We start from the raw sequence: 22,479 nt of genomic DNA, 5'->3' as shown, positions 1-22,479 counted from the left end.
AAAAATAAATATATCAACTTTTGCTTCATAGTTGATAGTGATACACCTTTATTTCCTTTTTCTTTTTCCAACTTCTGAATTGACCAAGGCATGTTATAGAATACACTTTTTGTCTATTTAATTTATGGATATAAAAATAAATATTTTATACTCGAGTTTTATTTAAATTTATTAATTTCGATGTAATAATAATTAAAAATAAAAAAAATTTATATGATGACTTGATGATTAAAAGTGTTCATCATTTTAAGTGTAGTCTGAGTTCGAATTGTATTTACTGTTCGGGCTTTACTAAAAAAAATAGAATTGGGATGTTTTATGAAGAAGGAAAGTGCAAAAAAGAGAGCGAATGAAAATGGAATTTCATTAAAGAAAGTAAATGTATATATATAAAATACTTTTCTTTAAGCTCTCAAAATGTTTCCATTTGTTTGATTAGTAGGAATATTTTATTTGGAAGAGAGAAATGATCCATTCACCTTTCACCTTTCACAGTTCACATTTCAATAGAGCCCCATCCCCCCAAAAACCAAAAACCAACAAAACCATATCAATTTTCCCCTTCACTTCTCCCACACAAAGACATCACCAAACCCCAACTCTCTTTCCTTCCTCCCCCTAACCCATGCCTTCTTTTTCTTTCCTTTGGATCTGATTTTCTCTCCCTTTCCTTCCCTCCAAACACTGTTTTCCCCCTTCCCATCCTTTGATCCAATCCAAACCCAGATTTTGTTTGGCTTGGTTTTGATGGTTCATTTGTCCAATTTGAAATGGGAATGCTCATAAAGAAAGCATGAGCAAAAACCCCATTGATAGAAGCAACAACCAGAAAGACAAGGATTCCACCCAAGGAGAAGAGGGGACAGAAGGAAACAAAGGTCAAGGGCAAGTAGTTGTTCAAGTAGTCGAAGAAGAAGAAGAAGAGTATTTTTACGAATCCCTTGATCGCATTGCTTCTTCTAATTCTTGTTCTTGTTCCAACTCAACTACTCCTTCGTCTGACTCGGATTCCGACCCAGTTACCCGTTCCAGCAATGCCCGCCACCCATTTCCCGTCCCGAAATTCCCCATGGCCGTTTCCAAGTTCGACATCTGGATCTCAGAACCCGCCTCCGTTTCCGAGAGAAGAACTCGGCTGCTCCGTGAAATGGGTCTTAGCCGCGACTCTGGTCTTTCCCGGTCAAGACCCGGCTCAGAAACGGAACTGGGTCTGGGACGGGCAATGGGTGCCGGTGATGCTGGAGGAAGAGGAGTGCAGCTTGAGAGAAGATCAGTTTCTTCAGATCGGTTGGTAAAAAAAGAGTCAGAGGAGCAAGATCGTGGAGTTGAAAAGGGAAGTAGTTCCTGTGGAATTGTACGATCGAAATCAAACGGTGATTGTAATGAGCTTGCTGTTTCTTCTTCTCCTTGTTTATCTGTCTGTCCCAATTCCTCTTCGATTCTTTCTGTTGGTTTATCTTTTGCAAATAAGAATAATAATACCGAATGCGATCGTATTAATGTTGCGGCTCCTAACTTAAGAACCTGCGAAAGCAATGGATCTACTTGTAATAAGCCGCCCACTGGGCGGAGTAGCAAGAGTGTGAATGGGGAACTTGGGTCTAAATCATTTGATGGTGGAGACGATGCGGCGGGGAATGAGGTGGATTCTAGTGAACAGGTATGTACCATTAAGAACCTTGATAATGGGAAAGAGTTTGTAGTAAAAGAGATTAGAGATGATGGGATGTGGAACAAGTTGAAGGAAGTTGGGACTGGGAGGCAGTTGACCATGGAGGAGTTCGAGATGTGCGTTGGGCATTCTCCGATTGTTCACGAACTGATGAGGAGACAGAATGTGGAAGAGGGTAATAAGGATAGTGCAGATTTGGATGCCAATGGCAGTGGTGGTGGTGGTGATGTTTCCAAGTTTAAGAAGAAAGGGAGTTGGTTTAAGAGCATAAAGAGCGTTGCGAGTAGTGTCACTGTAAAGGGCCATAAGGAAAGGCGAAGTAGCGAAGAAAGGGATACCTCATCTGAGAAGGGTGGAAGGAGATCGAGTTCTGCCACGGATGATAGCCAGGATGTTTCTTTTCATGGGCCGGAGCGTGTGAGGGTGAAGCAGTATGGAAAATCTTGTAAAGAACTCACTGCTCTTTACAAGAGCCAAGAGATTCAAGCGCACAATGGGTCCATTTGGAGTATTAAGTTCAGTTTGGATGGAAAGTACCTTGCTAGTGCAGGTGAGGATTGTGAAATTCATGTATGGAGGGTAGTTGCATCGGAGAAGAGAGGGGAGTTGATGGAAAAGGTTGATGATGGGAATTTGAACTTCTTGCTTGTCGCTAATGGATTTCCAGAAACAACTATGTTGTCCCCAATTGCAGATCACCATCCTGAGAAGAAGAGAAGAGGAAGGTCTTCTCTAAGCCGCAAGTCATTGAGCCTGGACCCCATTGTGGTGCCAGATACTGTTTTTGCACTTTCAGATAAACCTTTTTGTTCTTTTCAAGGACATTCGGATGATGTGCTTGACCTCTCATGGTCCAAATCTCAGGTTAGTCTTAATTCTTCAATCCTCTCAGGTATTTGAGAATTATGTAAAAATATAGAGTTATTAGTTTGATCATCATTGAGTGTTCCATTTTTTCTTTTCTTAACCATTAGAATACTTTTAACACATAATCTCCAGACATATTGTTGTTGTCTATTTGCTTTCATTTAGTTGGACTGTTAAATTGATCTGTTGATTTTTTGTATACCGAGAGTTTATGTTATGTTTTTCTGCTAGCCCAAAGTAGGCAAAGGAATGCATTTTTATTTCTACTCTTCTAAATTGTGCTCTATGAGATGCTTTTTTTAATCAAGTTTTTGGTGGCAAGATGAAGTTCAGAGTTGTGTAACATTTTATTGATTTTTTGTAAGAACTGAATTTGTTATGGAACTATGTTTCACTTCGAAGAGAATGAAGAGAGAGGGTGCCTGCCTGCAATGCACTCAACGAAATGCAGGCATAATTGATACAAGTAAATAAAAAATTAATCAAAATATAATAACCATTGTCATGCACTTGTCTCCACACTTGGCAAAATTGTATATTTGTCATCTTGAGCTGCAAAGGATCTATGAAATGCAAAAATGAAGTAAATTTTCTTCTAAATTGGTTGGCAAACAAGAAGTAGAAATTGGTGGATCTTAGTGGTGAAATTTTAAATATGTTTAGGTTTGATTTCCGAAACTGTAAGTGATTTATTGCTGGTTCTTTAATTTGGCATTGCCTATTTAGGTGTAGAGACAGCTGCTAAATGACCTGCATGCATTCTGATGCAACAGGACAGCAAAGCAGTAAAGGAATTTTGCAAGGCCTTAGAGAATCAAGTAAACATAATCAATTTGAGTAGGCTGTATCTTGGCTCATGAAGGAAATGATCTAACACGTTCAACGTGCATTTATTTTGCCACGTGCAACATGAGTATTAGTGAAAAGTACTTTCACATTATTGTTAACTTACATATAGCTTTCTATTTGTTCAAAGAGTGAGTTATCGGGTGAGAGGCTTGATCTTTCTATTGGATGTGTCTTTATTCCCTTTTGATGGTTTTGTTATTGTCTTTGATGTTTCTTTGACACCTTCTTCCTTGCCAGGGATTTTGGTCAAGGTTCCCGATGATGCCCTTAATGTACCTTATATAAAGGGCTCGTTCATGTTACTGTTCCTGATGATACTCTTTCAGATCATCATAGGACCAACTTTGAGTGTGCACATTGAGTTAAAAGATTAGAAATGTTTTTTTTTTCTGCCACCACAAGTTTTTTCAAGGCGCTCATGAATGTTACTGTTAGAACTTTGATATGAATGTTCATTTCCAGCTTCACTGCTTAGCCTCTTTTAGAATCATGAACCCATAAATTGCTGGAGGATAGTTTGGTAAGATTTTTCTATTTGTTCTTTTCAGCAATTGCTGTCATCTTCAATGGACAAAACAGTGAGGCTTTGGGACTTGATTAGCAAGACTTGTTTGAGAATATTTTCACACAGTGATTATGGTAAGTAAATCGTAAATTTCATGTCTTCATTTTTTTTTGATAAAATAGTAACCCTTCTCTCTGGAATTGGTGAATGTTATGAAATTTCCTTCTGTCTTCATAGTCGTAATAAGCTGCATGTCAGTTAAAATAACATTAAAGTCTCTTCAAGTGTGCTTGGTTTAGATTCAATGGGATTGCTAATTCAAAGATCCAACATAAAAGTAATATATCTATATATATAATTTTTTGTTTCTTGAAATAGGTTTACGTATTGCTAATCATGCATTATTCTTGTGGATCTGCCTTGACACAGTAACTTGCATCCAGTTTAATCCAGTTGATGATAAATACTTTATTAGTGGGTCCCTAGATGCTAAAGTTCGCATATGGAGCATTCCTGATCGTAAAGTTGTCGATTGGAATGATCTGCATGAAATGGTCACTGCTGCTTGTTATACACCTGATGGCCAGGTTAGGCAATGGTCAATTTCGAGTTCATCCTATATAATATATGAAGTCTTTCTAGCTCATGGAAGTTTTGATTGTTTTGAAGGGTGCACTGGTTGGCTCTTACAAAGGAAGCTGCCATTTATACGATACTTCTGGTACAAGTTTACTCATTCTCTCTCTACCTTGTGTCTGCATATTCATGCTATATTATATAATTTATTTGCCACAGAAATTTTTGTTAAACTTTTGCATTTTTACACGTTCTCCAGAGAACAAGTTACAACTGAAAAGTCAAATCAATTTGCAGAATAAAAAGAAGAAAGCTCATCAAAAGAAAATTACAGGTTTCCAGGTAATCCATGTGGAAAGGAAAGCATAAATCCTTGCTCTAGTTGAATTAGATATTCCTTACTTGGAACCTATTGCATATTTCTTGCCTGCCATGTATTCACTTTATTCTTCCCCCGTTGGTTGCTTTCTTAAAACAGTTTGCACCTGGAAGTTCATCAGAAGTACTCATCACATCTGCAGATTCACGAATTCGGCTTGTTGATGAGTCTGATTTAATTCACAAGTTTAAAGGTAATTCTTCATATTTGCATGATATAAACATAAAATACAGGGTTGGTTGGATTTTGAAAGGATTGACCATAGATGATAGTGATTTTTGCTGAGAGTTAGGAAGTAAGGGAGACTGAAGCTGACTCTTCTTCATATTCCACTTACCTCAACTAAGTGATGGTATGTACTGGTGTATCATGGTCCGAGTTTCAACTCTTAAAGTTGGTGTTCTGGTTTTAGATTTGGATCCTAAATTTACTGGTTGCTTGAAAAAAGTTGCAGAGTTGTCGTTTAGTATCTCTCGATATAAAATTCTGGAGTTGTGCTGATTCAGCTGAAGTTGCTATTGGTAATTTTGACAGGATTTCGGAACACAAACAGCCAAATCTCAGCTTCTGTTACGACAAATGGAAAATATGTCGTCTCTGCCAGTGAGGACTCCTATGTTTACGTGTGGAAACAAGAAGCAGAATCGCGGCCTAGCAGAAACAAAGGAGTCACTGTAACATACTCTTATGAGCATTTCCACTGTAAAGATGTATCAGTGGCCATCCCTTGGCCGGGCATGTCTGACACATGGGGAGTAAGAGATACGCAATTGAATGATCAAAATTGTTTTGATGACACTATCGATGAAGTTTCAACAGCCAATCATCCTCCTACACCCGATGAGGAGTACAGTGGAAACGAGGGTTCATTATCAGCATCCGGGTGCACCAATAGCCCTCTCCACGGTACCATTTCCAGTGCAACCAATAGCTACTTCTTTGACAGAATCTCAGCTACATGGCCAGAGGAAAAACTTCTTTTGGCAGCTCGGACCAGGAGCCCCCGGATCAGTTTGGACTATACCTCAGGGGTTAATCCAAACATTCCAGCCTGGGGTATGGTGATTGTGACTGCTGGCCTACGAGGTGAGATCAGAACTTACCAAAATTTTGGATTGCCGGTTCGAATTTGATGAACCAAAAAAAGAAAATGGTAGGTAGCATCAAAGTGTTGGGGGTTGGGGAGGGGGGAATGAGTTGATAATGTGTCAATACAATCCTTTCCCTCCCTTTGGTTAAAATTGTGTACAGAGAGTGAGATATTGGTTGAGATTTGTAATATTAGCTGACTTTCATTTCTTTCTTTGTTCCTCTGCCCATTGGATGTGGGGGGCAATGGAAAGCCACTCCATTTGAGCATTGAGGAAAGTATAGATTTGTTCAGAGAAAAAGAAAAAAGAAAAAAGAACTACACCATGAATTTAGATACCGATGTATTTTCTGATGTCGGAAATTGTAGAGTTAAGATGATAGGGCGAAAAGCCTATTGAATTGAAAATGAAATTCTTTTACTATTCGTTTTCTTCACTCGTTTCTTTCGTTCTTGAGCATATCATCATATGGATGTTATGGTTTTTTAGCTCTTTCGTAAGGTTTAGATTCAATTTTACGTAAAATAAATAAATATAAACCACTCATTTGCTTAAGCTGGGAGCCACAAACTCACCACCTATCATGCTGAATGGATTTCATAAGGTCCACTTGCTAATGTCATATAACATTCTAAGTTTATCACATAACTTATTAAATTTCATAAGCAGGGAATCTGGCCTCAGACGCTTTGACCATGTCCAGAAAGAGATGCGCCATTCCCCCGATACCTTCAAAGAGGGAATACGGACGATCACCTCCATGCATCTTTCCTTGCGATATAAGTTTCTCTGCTCTATCGGACAAGAAGGAAGTAAATGCTTTAGCTCTATATAAGTACTCCACATTGCCAGTCAATCGGTACAGTGAAAGGAATACATACGCATTCCCGCTTATACCATGACAGATTCCGATTCGCTTAAGCAGACCTCGCTTCCAAACTACCTCTCCGGCATCCAATGCTGCTTGTAGAAATTCCTTGTCCCCAAAAACCTGTTGATTTACAGCATTGTACAAATAAGGGTTTTCAGATACAGCAATTCTTTTCCAAGCAATTTGCAAGGGAAAAAGAGTAGGGTGACGTGGAGTACCTCGGCTGCTTTTACAAGGGTGAGTGTGATGCCAGGAGCACCATGGCACCAATGTACAAGACGATCGGATTCACTTCCCTCACTTGATGGATAATTCCCACTGGGGAAACGGTTTTTGATAATGTAGCGAAGAGTACCCTTGACATACTCCGCCTCATCCGGCTTCAATTCTGTGTCCATCAAAACATGAATAATTCCTGCCAGTCCATGTGCAGCTCCCCAGTACTTCTTCCCATGCCATTCATACATCAACGGACATCTTCCCCTGCCTGCCAGCCGTTTACCGGACTCAATAATTTCATCTACAACTGCTCGCTGCGCAATTTCCAAGTCCAAGCACAAATAAATACAATTGATTGTGTTTTATTCTCTTAAACAAGAAAATTCAGGCTGAGAAGATGAAAAACAAGTCTTACTATGCGAGCGGTAGATATCGTGTCTTTGCCGATATGCTTATTTAAGAATGAACAGGCCCACAAGAACCCTGCTCTCCCATATAATAATTCATGCGGCAAGTCACTAGGGAATCTGATCTGCTCTCAGAGCCAAACTATTATCAGAACATAACCCACTGGAACAGTGAACGCAGAAAAGAAAAGGAAGATAATTAAAAGTTAAAAGACGAAAAGCAAAAATGAACCACCTCTTTGAATTTTTCCAAGTAGCGCTGTTGTAAACTTGTATCACCGGAATGCTTTGCTATGACAGCACCAAGAGCATAAACACCAGCCCGTCCACAAATGAACGTCACACGCCTGCACCCATGCAATCTCATCACATATGAGGTCGGGTCAAGTTTGAAATACTCACTTCCAATGCAATCTTATGTCCACCATACTGATTCACGAGTTCCCGTCGGAGTGAAAGCTACCATTCCGACATGGTTGGTCACTTTGGAGTAGAAAACAGAAAACTAATCAAGTTAAAATTCTCATTAACAAACCTCAGATCAATGATTCCAAAACCTTGATTGTTTTAGCAATAGACTATCATTAAGAATAACATAAGCATTCAAGAACTAAACTTTTCAGCTATTGCAAGAATCAAATAACTAAATTACTTGAATTTTAAGCTAAACATATTCATCTACAAACTCCAACAAAGTTTATGCAGTCCATCCATCAAATTGAAACAATCTCACAGATAAACCTAGCAACTTATCGAGTCCAAAATTAAACACATAAACGCATATGACAGTACTTGTTGTAGAGATAAAGAAAGAGAGATTACCCAGAATCTTTAGAAGCAGAATCACAAGCTTTAACAATATCAGAGCATAATTTAAGATCATTGTCATTCTTGGTAACTTGGTATGCTTTAAAGACCAAATAAGCAGTCCCAAGTGCTCCTGTGTACAAAGTATAATCTTGCACTCTCTTTCCACTCAAACCCCAAGTCTCCCTCACCACCTGACTCCAAACCAAACAATTCCCAAACTTAGGAAACGAAAGAAAAAAAAAACAATTTTCCCCCTTTTTCTTAAAGTAAAAGTTGGTTATTTCATAAAATCTCAACAAACCCAGAACAGAATATACATTAAAGTCACCAATTGCAATGCCTATACGCATAATTAACATGCGAATATATCAATGAAGCAAAAAGGGGGGGTGTTAAATTAGAAAATCTCAACAAACCCAGAACATAAAAATACAGCAAAGTTACCAAATTTATTTCTCTATGCAGAATCCCACAGATTTATGCATGAAATGAAGCTAAAAAATGAAAATTGAATAACCCAAAAACAGAGTTTTGAAGAGAGAATACGGTTTCTTTGAGGGCCAAAGCAGCGGATTTGAGGTGATCAGAGAGAGATTTGTAAGGCAAAGAAAGGAGGTTGGTGAGTGAGTCACCGCCGGTAGCTCCTGTAGAGACAGTTGATTCCGCCACAAAAGTAGGCATTTCATTTGGAAAGAAACGATCAGCCATTTCTTTTCCTGTCTTGCAAGCTTCGTCTTTGTGAATAAAACCTGTTTCACTGAATTCCCAGGAATAATATAAAAGGAAGAGCAAGAAAGAACCTTTCGAGCAGGTTCCAAATACAAGTGTCGTTTAAAAATCCACCTGAATCAAAATGTTCGATTTTCCATTTTCCCATACATCTTTGATAATTTTAAATAATCTTTTTTTTATAATTATCAAATTTCATATTTATATCAAATTATAATATACTGAATTAATTTAATAATTCTTATAAAAATGATAAAATAATTGAAGAACACTATTTTCCTCTGCAATTTAAGCATAATATCAACAAAACTTAATTATATAATATTTAATTATTTTATTTTTATCTATATTTGCATAAAAATTAGAATATTTATAATAAATTACTAATTTAATGCAACAAATTAAAAAAACTGATAATTTAATTATAAGTTAAATTTTAAAGTTATAAATATATTTTTTCAATATAATAATCATTATAGTTTATAAAAAATATAACTTTTTATTTAATGACTACGTTAATATAAAATTTTACATTTTAATTATAAAATTTAATATTATTTTTTGTTACCAATTATTTTTATGTTATATATATATATTTCATTATTGTTTTATCAATGATATTTTTTTCTCATGTGTTACAAAATTTACCATGCTTATCTCAATATTACTAATTGGTTGCAAAATCTAACTTTTTTACTAAAAAAATATTTAATAATTTTCCAACGCACATGAATTGAAAATTAATTATGAGTTAATACATTAATAAAAAAATTAACATAAAAAAACATTAATATCACTACACTTTAGTATTATAAAAAGACAGATGATTAAAAGTGGTTCACATAAAGTGTCGAGAGTCGTTTAGTGATTGTTTGATGTGTAAAACATCATACAAGCTAAGAGTTGTTTTCTTTAAGTGTTATCGTATTGAAAATTTATCATTTAAGAGCAGCACATTCTCAAAGTTTTGTTCCGATACTTTAAAAATTGAAAAGAATTTAGTGATGCCTTTGAGACTTGAACAAGCAAAACTATCGCGGTTAAAGGGTTTTATGCATGATGGGACTTGAAAATATTAATAGTAAACAAGATGGTATGGAAATTATTTAAGAAATTTATTGAAATTTTTGAAAAGATTTGGTCTAATAATTGATAAAATAATCATTGAGCTGAGAAAGGGAGTGTTGAAGTATTTAAATTATTGATTACCACTGATCATTAATCACAAATATTATGATTCCTAAGCCATATTAACTGTACTTTAATCCTACTAAAATATATCTCAATAAATTTCTTCACACTAAATTGCTCTACCTTCCTAGCTTTGTCATCTCTTTGATGAAAGCAACATGTAAAGATGAACTTCAACTCTTCCAAATTCATAGCCATAAAATGAAAATACATGATTTAATTGTGAGAGTGAGTAATTTGCATTATGTCAAACTTGATTTTGTTTTTCTAGTTTTGGATGAGGTTTCAGTCTGATTGAGTCCATCAAATTCAACTTTCTTTTTCCAAAAAAAAAAACAGAAGAAGGACAAAGTCAAGCTAATTAATTATAATTGCCTCTGGCTGTTAAAGAATAATTGTATAATCTTTGAAATTATTAAGTATGTGATTATAGGTTTAATCTAGATAGTTCAAATTTATTAAATTGGGCAGATAATTTTATTGTATAAGTTCTGGTTATATTTGTTTTTTTTAACATAATGTCTAGGAGAATAATTCGCTTCAACGCAATCCAACCCACGTCCTCCTGCATTAGTAACAATGCACATACTAACCGAGTTAAGAATCAATCAACACCTTTTGCATAAATTTGTTGATAAAAAATTTAAAATTTTTGAGATCCCAAAGTAAATGATATAATACTAAACTAAATTATATAATTTAATTTCCCAACTTATGTATGTCTTAAAACCTTAATTGTAGCTTTGTTTAGAAGTTTGTTTTCGTTTTGCATGCTAGATTAAGGTTTCAATTAGATGTCATCATAGGTCGGGTCGGACTCAACTAAAGTTTTAGGTCCGTTTGTTAGGTTTGGGTCTAGCCTAAAAAAAGGGCCTAAACTTTTGCCCGATCCGAATAAAAATGTTAAAATTCGAGCCTAACCCGTATTAATTTTTTATATCATTTTTTATATCATTTTTTAAAAAATATAATACATCAAAAATACTAAAAATATTAAAGTAAATATTTCCCAACAAATTGAAAAAAAATATGTATACTTAAATAACATTAAGATAGGTAAAATAATAGCAAAATAGTAAAAAAAAAAACAACAACAACAAGAAAATAGAAAAAAGAGAGTAAAAAACAGTAAAAAAAAAGCCTGCTTTTTTAAACAGTCCTATTTTAACATATTCAGGTTGGGCCGAAAAAGCCTTATCTAAGGTCCAACTCATTTTCTAAACGGATTTTTTTTTTGTCCAAGCATAATTTTTGGATTTATATTTTTATTCAAACCTTCGCATGTTTTGGGATCTTCAAGCAGGGCTAGAAGCCCGGCCATGAAGAGTTCTACTTTCAATTTGATTGGGCCAAATAAATTAATTAAAAAAAAGTCTATTTCAAATTTATGGGTTCTATTCTTGCGGTCAACTTTTTTTTCCCTGAAGGAAAAGTCAAATTAATTATTAATAATACCTTCATCCAAAAAGCTGCATAGGCGGTGCATTTACATGCGGTTAGTGTAAAAACAGCGGTGGCAGTGAGATTAGATACTGTAGCGTGAGACAAAAAGTAAACCAAGCGCACCGCACTGCACCCAATCGCCCATTCAAACCCACCCTTAGTCAATAACATTTAATACCATTAATTATTATAGTTTTAAAATTTTTTTTGGGTAAAGATCTAATTACTAAATGTTATAGACATTTCTTTTACTTCGTTATTGTAAAATTATTTATTATTTATTATAATAGTTTCTTTAAAAAGTTTTTTTTTTTGAATAAAAAATTATTTGTTAAGAATAAGTATCAAGCTTATTGCATTGATTGTAACACCAAATTTTTTGCACCCCTATTCAAATCAGAACAATTATGATTAAATGATTAAAGTATGTGGAGTCTGTAGTAAATTATTTAAATTTTAAACCATAACAGTAGAATCTAATTTTGTAATGGTTTGGATAATAGTTAAACATTTATAGGTGTGGAGATCTATTTGGGTTTGAAGACTCAAACAATTATTTAGATTAAGGTGGATACCTATTATTGTTGACCTTAAAACCTTTAAATAGCCCACCATCCCAATTGCTATTTTTTCACATTAAATCGCAAACATTCCTCATTTACATCCTACATACTACTTAAGCGTTTCTAAGTCCAAATTCTCGATTTTTCTCCATAGTGGCTACCCCCTTAATTGGGGGTTTGTAGAGTCTTATCTAGTAGCTTAAGCTCGCAATAATATGAAAATTAATTTTCATAACGATAGGATTATTGTCAATTTCTATCATGCCAACGAAATTGAAAATTTTACTTTTGTTTTGTCCTTCACCTTTGCTATAGTTGAACAATGGAGACTTGAACTTCATATGTTTCATCTCACATGTAGCAAATCGACATTAATAATAGATGTAGCACCATAGACAGACCTTTCAATGGAAGGGCGTATAGTAACTAGAAATTCTAAGTTTAGTATCTTTTTAAATAGGTTCGGCTATTCCCCTAATCTCAAATGGTTTCATGTTAAGTTAGAATGGTTGAAGAGGTAAATCGAGCATCTTCTATAGAATGCCACACATTAAGACATTCAACGTAGTGCTAGAGCTCATATACTTTAGTTTGTTGGAGGTACCTTGATGTAAAAAAAATCTAGCAATTTAGTTCATACAATGCATCTTCCTTTGTTAGATAATTTCAAAATAGTTGGAACATATAGTTAGGGGTTTGTCGTTTGGGTATGCCTACAAGATATGTAATGTGGGGAATATTGAAATAAATGACTACATTAGTATCTTACAATTGCGGTGGTGGTATTGACTTCAATGGGTTGTCCCTCTACCCTATGTCGTTTTTAGCTATGTAAAGTAAATTCGATTATGAAAAACTAATTAATTAAACATTTTGAACATAGGTTACAACAATTTAAACATGAATATGTTTATTTCAATTTGATCCCTCGAATCCCTAATGTCCGTAATGCTCGCATCTCATGATTTATCCGATCAAATCTAATTTCGACTACATAAATATATTATAGGAACCTTGTTCTACCATTATTCACTATTCAACCTCAAAATTCTTATTCATTACAATTAGGTCCCCATTAACACATAATTAGCTAAACTTCTCAACACAATTCAAACTTGAATCAACTCATTTTATCACATTTTTAATCTATTATTGCCATGATTTTATCTAATATTAAACATGCATAAATTTAAACTCTAAACATCTAAAATTCTTAAACTTTCTACAATGGAAATTGAGTCATATTTTCATTAATTCTACAAACCAACAAATGGGCTTAAAAGATATAACCTTAACTAATAATTCATCAAAATTTTATAAAGAAAACTTGCCAAATTCCTTATTCAAGCTAGGGCAACGGTGAAAATCGGGTTTGAATCGGGTTCTCCGACACAGACGAAAATCAAGTTGTTACAGTAGTCATCTTGCATGTAGCAAATGTTTTACTGTACAGTGTAGTTCGTCTAATTTTAAATGGGCTTGCTTGATGTTTTCTTTACGCAGGTTTCAGATGCATCAAGTTCAAATGGGTTCATACGGGCAAATAAGGATGAAAGTTTTTTCGTTTTATGAATTTGGGCTAAAGCAATTAATAATTGTTTTGAATTTTTAAATACAATGAATTTCACTTCAAAAAAATTAAATTAACCATGACTTTTCTCCACCCTTTAAACTCCCTTGAAAAGTATCTTGTAATGGGGTTGAAAGTGCCGGAAAAACTTCAACCGAGAAATGTTCACACTTTACAGGCACCTATAGTCAGCCCGTCCGAAACTTTTCACTGGCATCCGCCTAGCCGGCAGTCAACCGGCAATTCATTGACTACCAGGAGAGTTAACATCGGCTATTATAAATGCCGGTAAAAATCCTTATCATTTTCTTTTCTTTTCTTTCCTAACATCTAAACAACTTTATGTAAATGCATGCAAACATTGGAATTAATTAGTCTAAAAAATACGGATTTTCAATCCCGTAATCCTAGAATGATTCCGACGGTAAAATGGATTATAAGAAAAATATTTAAAAAAAAAAACTTAAATCACATAATGATATTTAAATTATATTTAGATTTCATTATTTAATTAGGTTTTGTTTTTTATTATAGAAGATCACTCAATATTAACTAATTTATATAAAGTATATAGAAAAAAACGAAAAAAGAAGTTATTTTTAAGAAAAAAAATAATACATGACTTCTGAGTCACGGTGAGAAAGACCAGAATCTAGGTTTAGGTGAATTTTTCTACGGGTTGTTGAATTTTCCTTCACCAGAATTCTTGGGTGAAAATCAAAAGAAATAAATATATTTTATAAGTTTTTAAAAAAAATGCTTAAGGAAATATTTAACTTCTTTTAGTTAAAAATTATCATGTGTCACAAAATGATCCGTTAAGAAATATTTTCAAGTACCCAATAATAATTAGGGTAATTAGGTAACAGAATATAGTTTAAGTGCCATTTTGGATAATTAAGTATAATTTAGGTATAATTTTGATTAAAAAAAGGTTTAAGTACGTCGTTATCGCAGCTGTTGATTATTGGCCAAGACTTGTTCAACTTCAAAGATAACCTTTCTGGGGGGTTGCATTAATGTCATCTATGACTTTAAACCGTCAATCAAACCATGCGCATTTAATGCAGGTATCTTGTGTCATCCTCCTCTCCAGTTCTATATAAACCCTGACAACTGCACCTATTGAATATCATTCTTAGAGGGTTAAAACTTAAAAAACCAAGGTTTAAGCAAAAGTTCATAAAAAAGAAACCCAGATTTGCAGAAATGTTGAAGCAAGTTTCTTTTATTTTCTTTCTTATTTTCTCTTCTTATATGAGAGCTGAGTCCCAAGATTTGAAGCATCTTACCAATGAGCTTGAAGTGAATGTGGCAGCTAGTAGGGTTTGGGAGCTTTATAGGCACCTTGGGATTTCAATGCTTACTGCTCAACAACTCAAAAATGTGATCCAAAATGTTCAAGTTTTGGAAGGTGATGGTGGTGTTGGAACTATGCTCAAACTCACTTTTGCTCCAGGTACTATATATATATATTCTACTAATTCCTTTTATTTTCTCCTAAATTTAGTATATAATCAAGTCTTTTAAAACCCATTTTTGATATCAATTGAACCAGGCAATTTAAGCTATACTGAAAGATTCATTGAGGTTAATGATGAAAAGAAGGTGAAAGTGGCGAAGGGATTGGAAGGAGGATGTCTAGCAATTGGTTGCTCAGTTCAAATTGTTCGATTTGATATCGTTGAAAAAACCAGTGATTCATGCATTATTAAATCAGACATTGCTTACGCTGTGAAGGAAGAGTTTGAAGCTAATGACCCAAAGCCTAATATCCAACTCTTAGCAGCTGCTGCACAAATTGCTAAAAGATTTCTAGAAAGTTCAAAAAAAGATGCTTAAGATTATACTATCAGTTTAATTTAACAGACTGATGGGGATGGAGGGTTGAATTTTCTCTCTTTAATCTTTTCTTGTGTTGGAAAAGATTGCCTTCACCTTTGTATAATTTGAAAAGTAGACTGAGATAAGAGCTTTAAGAGTTTTTAATACATAAATATATATATATCTCCTTGTTATTTGTGACTTTGACAAAGTTTGGAATCTTATGTATAATATAATCAAATTCATGTTGAATATATATCTTTACAATATCAAATCCAACCCTATAAAACAGTTACTTGATCTGGCATTTCGAAGAAGATGCTCATTGGAAGCTTATCAAAGGAGATGATTTTAAAATGTCTATTTAAGCCAGGTAAATGGATGTAAAAAGCCCTCTGTCGTACATCTTCCAATCTTCCACAGCCAAAACCTTTTTGAAATGGCCAAGGAAACTCTGGTTTTCTTCCAAGTTGTTAACCCTGAAATCCCTTAAAGATATGCTGCACATGACTTCTTTAGCTTTGCATTCATCACCCTTTAATTTCAAACAAAGTTATTTTCCATAACAGTGAAAAACAATGTTTGATTGATTGTTTAAAGATAAAAATTATCTTCTATTTTGATCCTTCATAGACAACTCACACTCTTTTTATTTATTTATTTAAAGAAATTTTTTGATACATTAGATTAGGTTTGTTTAGAACCTTAATTCAGAAGTAAATCTTTAGACTTATTCAAAACTAAATAAAAAGTCACCTTCTTCCAAACTGTCTACATTTAATTTTGGGATTTGCATACACTACCGACAATAATAATGGATTACAAATAAAAAGAAGTATTCATGAGGAAGAAGATGAATAGAGAATCTGATAGGTTTTTAGGAAAGAGAATATACACATAATTTTTTTTTTTAAAATTAAAAGAGGAGAACAAAATTCTAATAATAGCATGACCAGCGCGACTCAAATCCAAACCATATATGAAACCGTGAACATCTGCCATCAAGTCAACACACAAGTTTAGATGTTAACCAGTTATTTTATAAATAAAAAGACATGTGTTAAAATATTATAGGTGAGGCACAAAAGGTAACAATAAAGGGGCAAAGGATTGTCATTCATCCCATAGGTAATTTGCCCACATGGCATGTTATCTGTCAGCCCCATTAATCACGTCAGTGAATGATCAAATTAGTTAATTAACGATCCAACTAAAATGAAAAACCTTGAACATGAACCTTAAAATAGAAATATAAAATACCCAAAAAAAGCCAGCTAATGATTTCTATTAATAGAAAAATCTAATTAAAATTTTTTTTCGTATTAGATACTCTTTTTCTATAAGAGCTCAATTAATTTTTTATTTTTTATTATGAGCTTTTATACCTTTTGCTTTTATTTAATGATATTATTTTTTTCCCTTTCTAAAATGACTTTCATTTTAATCTTGCTCAAATATAGATGAAACATTAAGGGTGTGCTTAGTTGGGGAAAGAAGTGAAGGGATGAGAGAAGAGAATGAAAAAGTGGAAATAAAATAAAATTTGAGTGTGCTTCGTTGTGGAGAAAAGTGAGAGAAAATAAAATGGGATGAATGAGTATTTTCCATCCTAATGCATAAAACTCAATCATTCCAAAATGAAACGAAGAGAAGAGAGAAACTGAGAAAAAGGTGTATGTTAGTTCAAACTATGAATTTTCAAATGTTTTATTTCCTTCCTACTAAGCACGTATATGAAAAGAAAATTTCCTCAAATTTCTAACATTCCAATTTTCTTTCAACTCTACCTATTAAACCCATGGAAACTTAGTTGATACATCTAACCTAATCTAATGATTGTGAATTGTATGGTGTGAGAGGTGTTTATTATTGAAGAACCTTCACATGGATTCACTTCATTTCAGTTTTCAGCATAAATATCAAATTTATGGCATTCAAACAATTCCAGAACATAAAATGATTATGTAATAATAAGCCACCCAAGTTAAACATGGATGTAACAAACAACATCATGATCAATAAGATATCTGGAAAAATGAAGAAAGAAAAGTATTTCTCAAGAATAAAAAATGATGTAATAATAAGCTATCTATTATTGTGGTCAACTTTTTTTTTTTTTTTAAATTTTGTTTCTGAAGGACCAATTCAAGCTATTGTTTCAAATGCTTAATGAGTCAACCACCAATCATTCCACAATTTCATTAATTATTAAGAATACTAGAATATGCCACTTCATTCATTTTTAAAAAGACCATGAAAAAAATTGGGTTAATGATATAAATGACTCCTATACTTTAGGGTGTTGTTTGTAGGTGATACCTACACTTTTAAAATGTTCAATTAAGTACTTGTAGTTTAATTTTATTTATCATTTCGTACCACATCAGAAAAAGCCTAAAGTATAGGAGAAATTTATGCGTTACTAACCCCCAAAAAATATATTTACAATTAAAATTGTTAATATCACAGATGAATATATATTTATAAAAATAAATTTAAAATTTTGATATCGACATTTATGGTATGGGTTAGTTTTGATGTTTTGTTTATCAATTTTTTTAATATAATAATTGATTTCTAGCTTCTTGTTGAAGGGAGTTGAGTCTCAGACCCTTAACGAAAAGTATTGTCCCACTCGGGAAGTTGTCTCCCGCATTCCAAGGAGAGCTCAACCAGGTCATGAAGTTTAGGGAGCGCTTCGATTGATGTAGGTACGATCTACAAGCTCACAAGAGAAGTGTCAATATTATTAGAAATTAATTATGGAACCAGGTAAGGCATATAAGGCCTTGGTTGATGATTCGATCCCCCACATGTGCACTTTACATAATTAATTTCTAACAATATGCGCATTTTATGTTAAGGGGAGTTAAGTCTTGGAACCTCAACGAAAGGTATTGTCCCACTTGGAAGGTTTTATCCCTTGCAAGTACACTCATATGCCTTATCTTAGCATTTCTAGCCTAGTGTAATTAATTTCTAACAAAGTTGACATCTCTCCCGTGAGCTTGCAAGTCATACCAACATTAACTGAGGCACTGCCTAAACTCCGTGAACTTGATTGAGCTTTCCTTAGAGAGTGAGAGACAACCCCCTGAGAGGAGCAATACCTACCGCTGAGTATTCAAGACCCAGCTCCCCTCAACCCTTCTTAATAAAATATATTTTATATATACATACAAACGAGCTCCTTTTATTATTAATCTAGTGAAACTTTTAATTAATTATCAAAATAAATATCTTTAAAATTTATTTATCAAAATACGTTTTTTTAGAAGAACATCTCAATTCCATAAATGTCAAGGTTCTATTATTAGTAATATAGTTGTCATTTTTTCCTAAGCCTGAGATTATTGATAAGTACTACAAAAAGTGCATCTTGTAATGTCAAGTTTGCTGCTACGTTTTTTAAAATAAAACAATTAATAGTGTAAATTGTAACTAATGTAAGAGGACCTTGATACTAGACCTAATTATGGGTCGGGTTATTTGTTCAAGCCCAAAGGCTCACCTAAAAAGTCGGAGGGTTTATGTAAAAATATAGGTCCAAAAAATGGGTTTGGACAAAAAATAAGGTTCGTTTTTTAAACTGGAGCGTCGAGTAAGATTTTCTTGGCACGGGCCTACCCGAATCAGCCTAAAAATTTTGTTGTTGTTTTGCTATTAGATTACTACTATTTTGTTGCTATTGTTTTGATATTGTATAACTCTTGTTTTATTGTTAATTTTGCTACTATTTTAGAGGTATTTATTTACTAAGTTAAGATTATCTTAGTGTTATTTTAAGTATAAAGAATTTTTTAATGTATTTTCAATTTCTTGAGGAACACTTATTTTAATATTTTTAGTGTATTTGATATGTTATTTTTTTTAAAATTTATTTTTATATAAAAAATTAATACGGGCTGGTTGGGCTCAAGTTTAGCATTTTTAATTTGGGTCGGACTTGAACAAAATTTTAAGCCCATTTTTTGGGTCAACCCAAGCCCATGCCGAGAAAATAGGCCTAAAATTTTTTATCGGCTCAACCCAAACCCGACTCAACTCATGATCAGGTCTACTTGGTACTCATATTTAATATGATTATTTGCATTTAATTTTAATTGTTGAGGATTTTAACTAGAGGTGATCATGGGTCGGGCCGAAATATGGGCCTAAAATTTTGTCCAAGCCTGGCCCGAAACAAAATTGCTAAGCCCAAACCCGGCCCGGCCCGACCCATATTAAATTTTACAACACCAAAAAAATATATATTTAATATATAGTTGATTAAAAAGTATATTTGATTAAACATAAAAAAATTATATATATTTAATATATAATTCGGGTCAGGCCCGAGCCAAAAAAGTTTTACCCGAGCTCAGCCCATTTTATAAACGGGCCTCGTTTTTTGTCCAAACCCATATTTTGGGCCTATATTTTTATCCGAACCCTCCTATTTTTTGAGCGGGCTGTCGGGCCGGGCTGCCCAACCCATGATCACCTCTAATTTTAACCCTACTAAAGACAAAAAGACCATGTACCAAAAATAAATAAATAAATAACCTTCACACCTATAGATATTGAGTTCTTTAATTAAAATTGTAATCATTTAAAAAACCTAAATCTAATAAATGTATCCATTTGGGGTAAACTCAATGTTTTGAGATCGAATTGATAGTCAAATTGGTTAGACCATTGATTACTGATTTGACCGGTTTAACTTGTCCATTTGTTCAAAACAAATAAATTATTAAAAAATTATAAAAATTAATTTAATCATTTTCTTAATCCAATTCAATCATATATCAATTTAAAAATTAATGGATTTTTTACCTTTGTTTAATTAATTAATTAAGCCTTAGGTTAAGATTCTTCTTACCTTTTCAATAAATTACAACTTTTGTGGAGAAAAAAAGAACTTGGATTTGAATTTTCTTATCAAACTCCTTCGGGTGTCAACAAATTACACGCAGAATATTATAATCAAATATCAATCATTTCATTTTGGTTTTTCGTAACATCTAAATAACTTTAGCTAAATGCGAACAAACATTTGAATTAATTAGTCAAAAAGCTGGGTTTTGAATCTCATAATCCCTTTGATGAACCCAAAAAGAGAGACCTTGTACAACGTAAGGTTCATGAATTCTATCCGCTTACTTAATAGGCAGACAGCAGCCGTTATTATTGGCCAAGACCTGTTCTACTTGAGACCTGACCTTATTGGGTTTGCATTAATGTTATCATCAATGACTTCAACTTGTCAATCAAACCATGCACATTTAATGCATTTAGCTTGGCCCATCCTCATCTCCACTCCAATTCTATTTAAACCCCGTTACTTGCACCCATTGAATATCATTCTTACAGGGTTAACAACTTACTAACCCAAGATTCGAAAGGCAAGCCAAAGTCCATAAAAAGTGAAGACAGATTTGCAGAAATGTTGAAGCAAGTTTCTTTGATTTGCTTTCTTATTTTCTCTTGTTATATGGGAATTAAGTCCAAAGATTTGAAGCATCTTACCAATGAACTTGAAGTAAATGTGGCAGCAAGTAGGGTTTGGGAGCTTTATAGGCACCTTGGGATTTCCATGCTTACTGCTCGAGAGCTCAAAACTGTGATCCAAAGTGTTCAAGTTTTGAAAGGTGATGGTGGTGTTGGAACTATCCTCAAACTCATTTTTGTTCCAGGTACTCTATATTCTACCAATTCCCTTCTTTTTTCCCTAAGTTAGTATATGATCAAGTCTTTTTAAAACCCATTTTTTATATCAATCTAACCAGGCAACTCAAGCTATACTGAAAGATTCATTAAGATTGATGATGAAAAGAAGGTGAAAGTGGCAAAGGGATTGGAAGGAGGGTGTCTAGCAATTGGTTGCTCGGTTCAAATTGTTCGACTTGACATCATTGAGAAAACCAGTGATTCATGCATTATCAGATCAGACATCGGTTATGCTGTGAAGGAAGAGTTTGAAGCTAATGATCCAAAGCCTAATATCCAACTCTTAGCAGCTGCTGCACAAATTACTAAAAGATTTCTAGAAAGTTCAAAAAATGATGCTTAAGATTATAATATCAGTTTAATTAACAGACTGATGGTGATGGAGGGTTGAATTTTCATTGTTTTAGAAAATTTTGCCCTATCATGTATAATTTAATTTACAATTGGATACATTAATTTTAATTTGATTTAATGATACACATTAAATTTAATTGTGATTCATATATATATAAGAACTTTGATTTTGATTCAATTGTGCATATTTTAAAAAATATATACTTCATTGTATTGGGTAATTATAAGTATTTGTTTATATAATATATAAACTTAAAATGATATTATATCAATAATTATGTGAGTAAATTGTGAAATTTGAATTAAATCAAAATTTTATATATAAAATTATACAAAATTAAAGTTCATATATAACATTACACATTAGATCAAAGTATCTATAATTTTGAGATTTATGATCCTTATATATAAATGTATTTATATTATTATTTAAGCTTCTAAGTTAGTTGATGCCACGAGTCAATCATACACAAATTCAATTTGAAAAAATTAAAAAAAATTTACTTTTATCAAGTAACCAATATTAATATGATGATATTTATATATATTATATTATTACAATAGAATTTGAATGTAAGACACAATCTTCAATTTTTCTACTTAATCATTTTAACTAAAATTTCATTTAATTTTTATATAATTTTTTATGCATATATATATATTCACTCAAATGCAGCATCATCTAGTATGAATAAATGTAGACTATAATTTAGTATGGATAATTATTCTTTTCACCACAGTAGAACAAAAAATTCCATAAATAAATCGAGAGTGGTGCTAAGTATTATTATTATTACACTCTAAAAATATATATGATATTATCCTATACCTAATTGGAGAAGGGTTTTTT

The 22,479-nt window shown here is 33.2% G+C and overlaps 4 protein-coding genes across 8 annotated transcripts; 3 read left to right on the top strand and 1 right to left on the bottom strand.

Annotated features, from left to right (window-relative positions):
• Positions 1–424: 424 nt before the first annotated feature.
• On the top strand, positions 425–6,375 carry LOC107917714 (WD repeat-containing protein 44). Of its 3 annotated transcripts, XR_001689806.2 has the most exons (8): positions 425–2,536; positions 3,937–4,027; positions 4,323–4,480; positions 4,563–4,614; positions 4,729–4,811; positions 4,948–5,041; positions 5,121–5,200; positions 5,383–5,430. XR_001689806.2 is itself a non-coding variant. In XM_016846996.2 (7 exons), exons 1-7 carry the CDS (start codon positions 794–796, stop codon positions 5,979–5,981), a joined length of 2,820 nt encoding a protein of 939 aa, XP_016702485.2. In that variant the 5' UTR covers positions 425–793; the 3' UTR covers positions 5,982–6,375. The 3 variants fall into 3 exon arrangements, 2 of the variants coding, with proteins under 2 accessions (XP_016702485.2, XP_016702486.2); XM_016846996.2 differs by lacking the exon at positions 5,121–5,200 and having other exon boundaries at positions 5,383–6,375; XM_016846997.2 differs by lacking the exon at positions 5,383–5,430 and having other exon boundaries at positions 5,141–5,185.
• A 110-nt stretch (positions 6,376–6,485) lies between these two features.
• On the bottom strand, positions 6,486–9,120 carry LOC107917715 (lanC-like protein GCR2). Of its 3 annotated transcripts, XM_016846999.2 has the most exons (6): positions 8,793–9,120; positions 8,259–8,437; positions 7,672–7,783; positions 7,445–7,561; positions 7,029–7,343; positions 6,486–6,930 (listed from the first exon to the last, which is right to left on the bottom strand). In XM_016846999.2, exons 1-6 carry the CDS (start codon positions 8,952–8,954, stop codon positions 6,592–6,594), a joined length of 1,224 nt encoding a protein of 407 aa, XP_016702488.2. In that variant the 5' UTR covers positions 8,955–9,120; the 3' UTR covers positions 6,486–6,591. The 3 variants fall into 3 exon arrangements, with proteins under 3 accessions (XP_016702488.2, XP_016702489.2, XP_016702487.2); XM_016847000.2 differs by lacking the exon at positions 8,259–8,437 and having other exon boundaries at positions 8,793–9,118; XM_016846998.2 differs by lacking the exon at positions 8,793–9,120 and having other exon boundaries at positions 8,259–8,786.
• Positions 9,121–14,817: 5,697 nt separating this feature from the next.
• On the top strand, positions 14,818–15,804 carry LOC107917644 (norbelladine synthase). The gene is made up of 2 exons (XM_016846949.2): positions 14,818–15,201; positions 15,301–15,804. Exons 1-2 carry the CDS (start codon positions 14,952–14,954, stop codon positions 15,582–15,584), a joined length of 534 nt encoding a protein of 177 aa, XP_016702438.1. The 5' UTR covers positions 14,818–14,951; the 3' UTR covers positions 15,585–15,804.
• Positions 15,805–20,929: 5,125 nt separating this feature from the next.
• On the top strand, positions 20,930–21,723 carry LOC107917607 (norbelladine synthase). The gene is made up of 2 exons (XM_016846928.2): positions 20,930–21,241; positions 21,335–21,723. Exons 1-2 carry the CDS (start codon positions 20,992–20,994, stop codon positions 21,616–21,618), a joined length of 534 nt encoding a protein of 177 aa, XP_016702417.2. The 5' UTR covers positions 20,930–20,991; the 3' UTR covers positions 21,619–21,723.
• The last annotated feature ends 756 nt before the right edge of the window (positions 21,724–22,479 follow it).

Source organism: Gossypium hirsutum, chromosome D01 (genome assembly GCF_007990345.1).
Source record: "Gossypium hirsutum isolate 1008001.06 chromosome D01, Gossypium_hirsutum_v2.1, whole genome shotgun sequence".
Lineage (NCBI taxonomy): Eukaryota > Viridiplantae > Streptophyta > Magnoliopsida > Malvales > Malvaceae > Gossypium > Gossypium hirsutum.
This window is presented reverse-complemented; position numbering and strand designations above follow the sequence as displayed.

What these genes read in the sequence shown, in the direction of transcription:
- LOC107917607 (XM_016846928.2), top strand. Translation starts at nt 20,992, where the DNA reads ATGTTGAAGCAAGTTTCTTTGATTTGCTTTCTTATTTTCTCTTGTTAT. An exon ending in CAAACTCATTTTTGTTCCAG is followed by an intron (nt 21,242 to 21,334) that starts GTACTCTATATT and finishes CAATCTAACCAG; the next exon opens with GCAACTCAAGCTATACTGAA.
- LOC107917715 (XM_016846998.2), bottom strand. Translation starts at nt 8,605, where the DNA reads ATGTTAATTATGCGTATAGGCATTGCAATTGGTGACTTTAATGTATAT. An exon ending in ACTTGGAAAAATTCAAAGAG is followed by an intron (nt 7,562 to 7,671) that starts GTGGTTCATTTT and finishes CTCTGAGAGCAG; the next exon opens with ATCAGATTCCCTAGTGACTT. An exon ending in CCCTTGTAAAAGCAGCCGAG is followed by an intron (nt 6,931 to 7,028) that starts GTACTCCACGTC and finishes GTAAATCAACAG; the next exon opens with GTTTTTGGGGACAAGGAATT.
- LOC107917644 (XM_016846949.2), top strand. Translation starts at nt 14,952, where the DNA reads ATGTTGAAGCAAGTTTCTTTTATTTTCTTTCTTATTTTCTCTTCTTAT. An exon ending in CAAACTCACTTTTGCTCCAG is followed by an intron (nt 15,202 to 15,300) that starts GTACTATATATA and finishes CAATTGAACCAG; the next exon opens with GCAATTTAAGCTATACTGAA.
- LOC107917714 (XM_016846996.2), top strand. Translation starts at nt 794, where the DNA reads ATGAGCAAAAACCCCATTGATAGAAGCAACAACCAGAAAGACAAGGAT. An exon ending in TCTCATGGTCCAAATCTCAG is followed by an intron (nt 2,537 to 3,936) that starts GTTAGTCTTAAT and finishes TGTTCTTTTCAG; the next exon opens with CAATTGCTGTCATCTTCAAT. An exon ending in CCATTTATACGATACTTCTG is followed by an intron (nt 4,615 to 4,728) that starts GTACAAGTTTAC and finishes CACGTTCTCCAG; the next exon opens with AGAACAAGTTACAACTGAAA.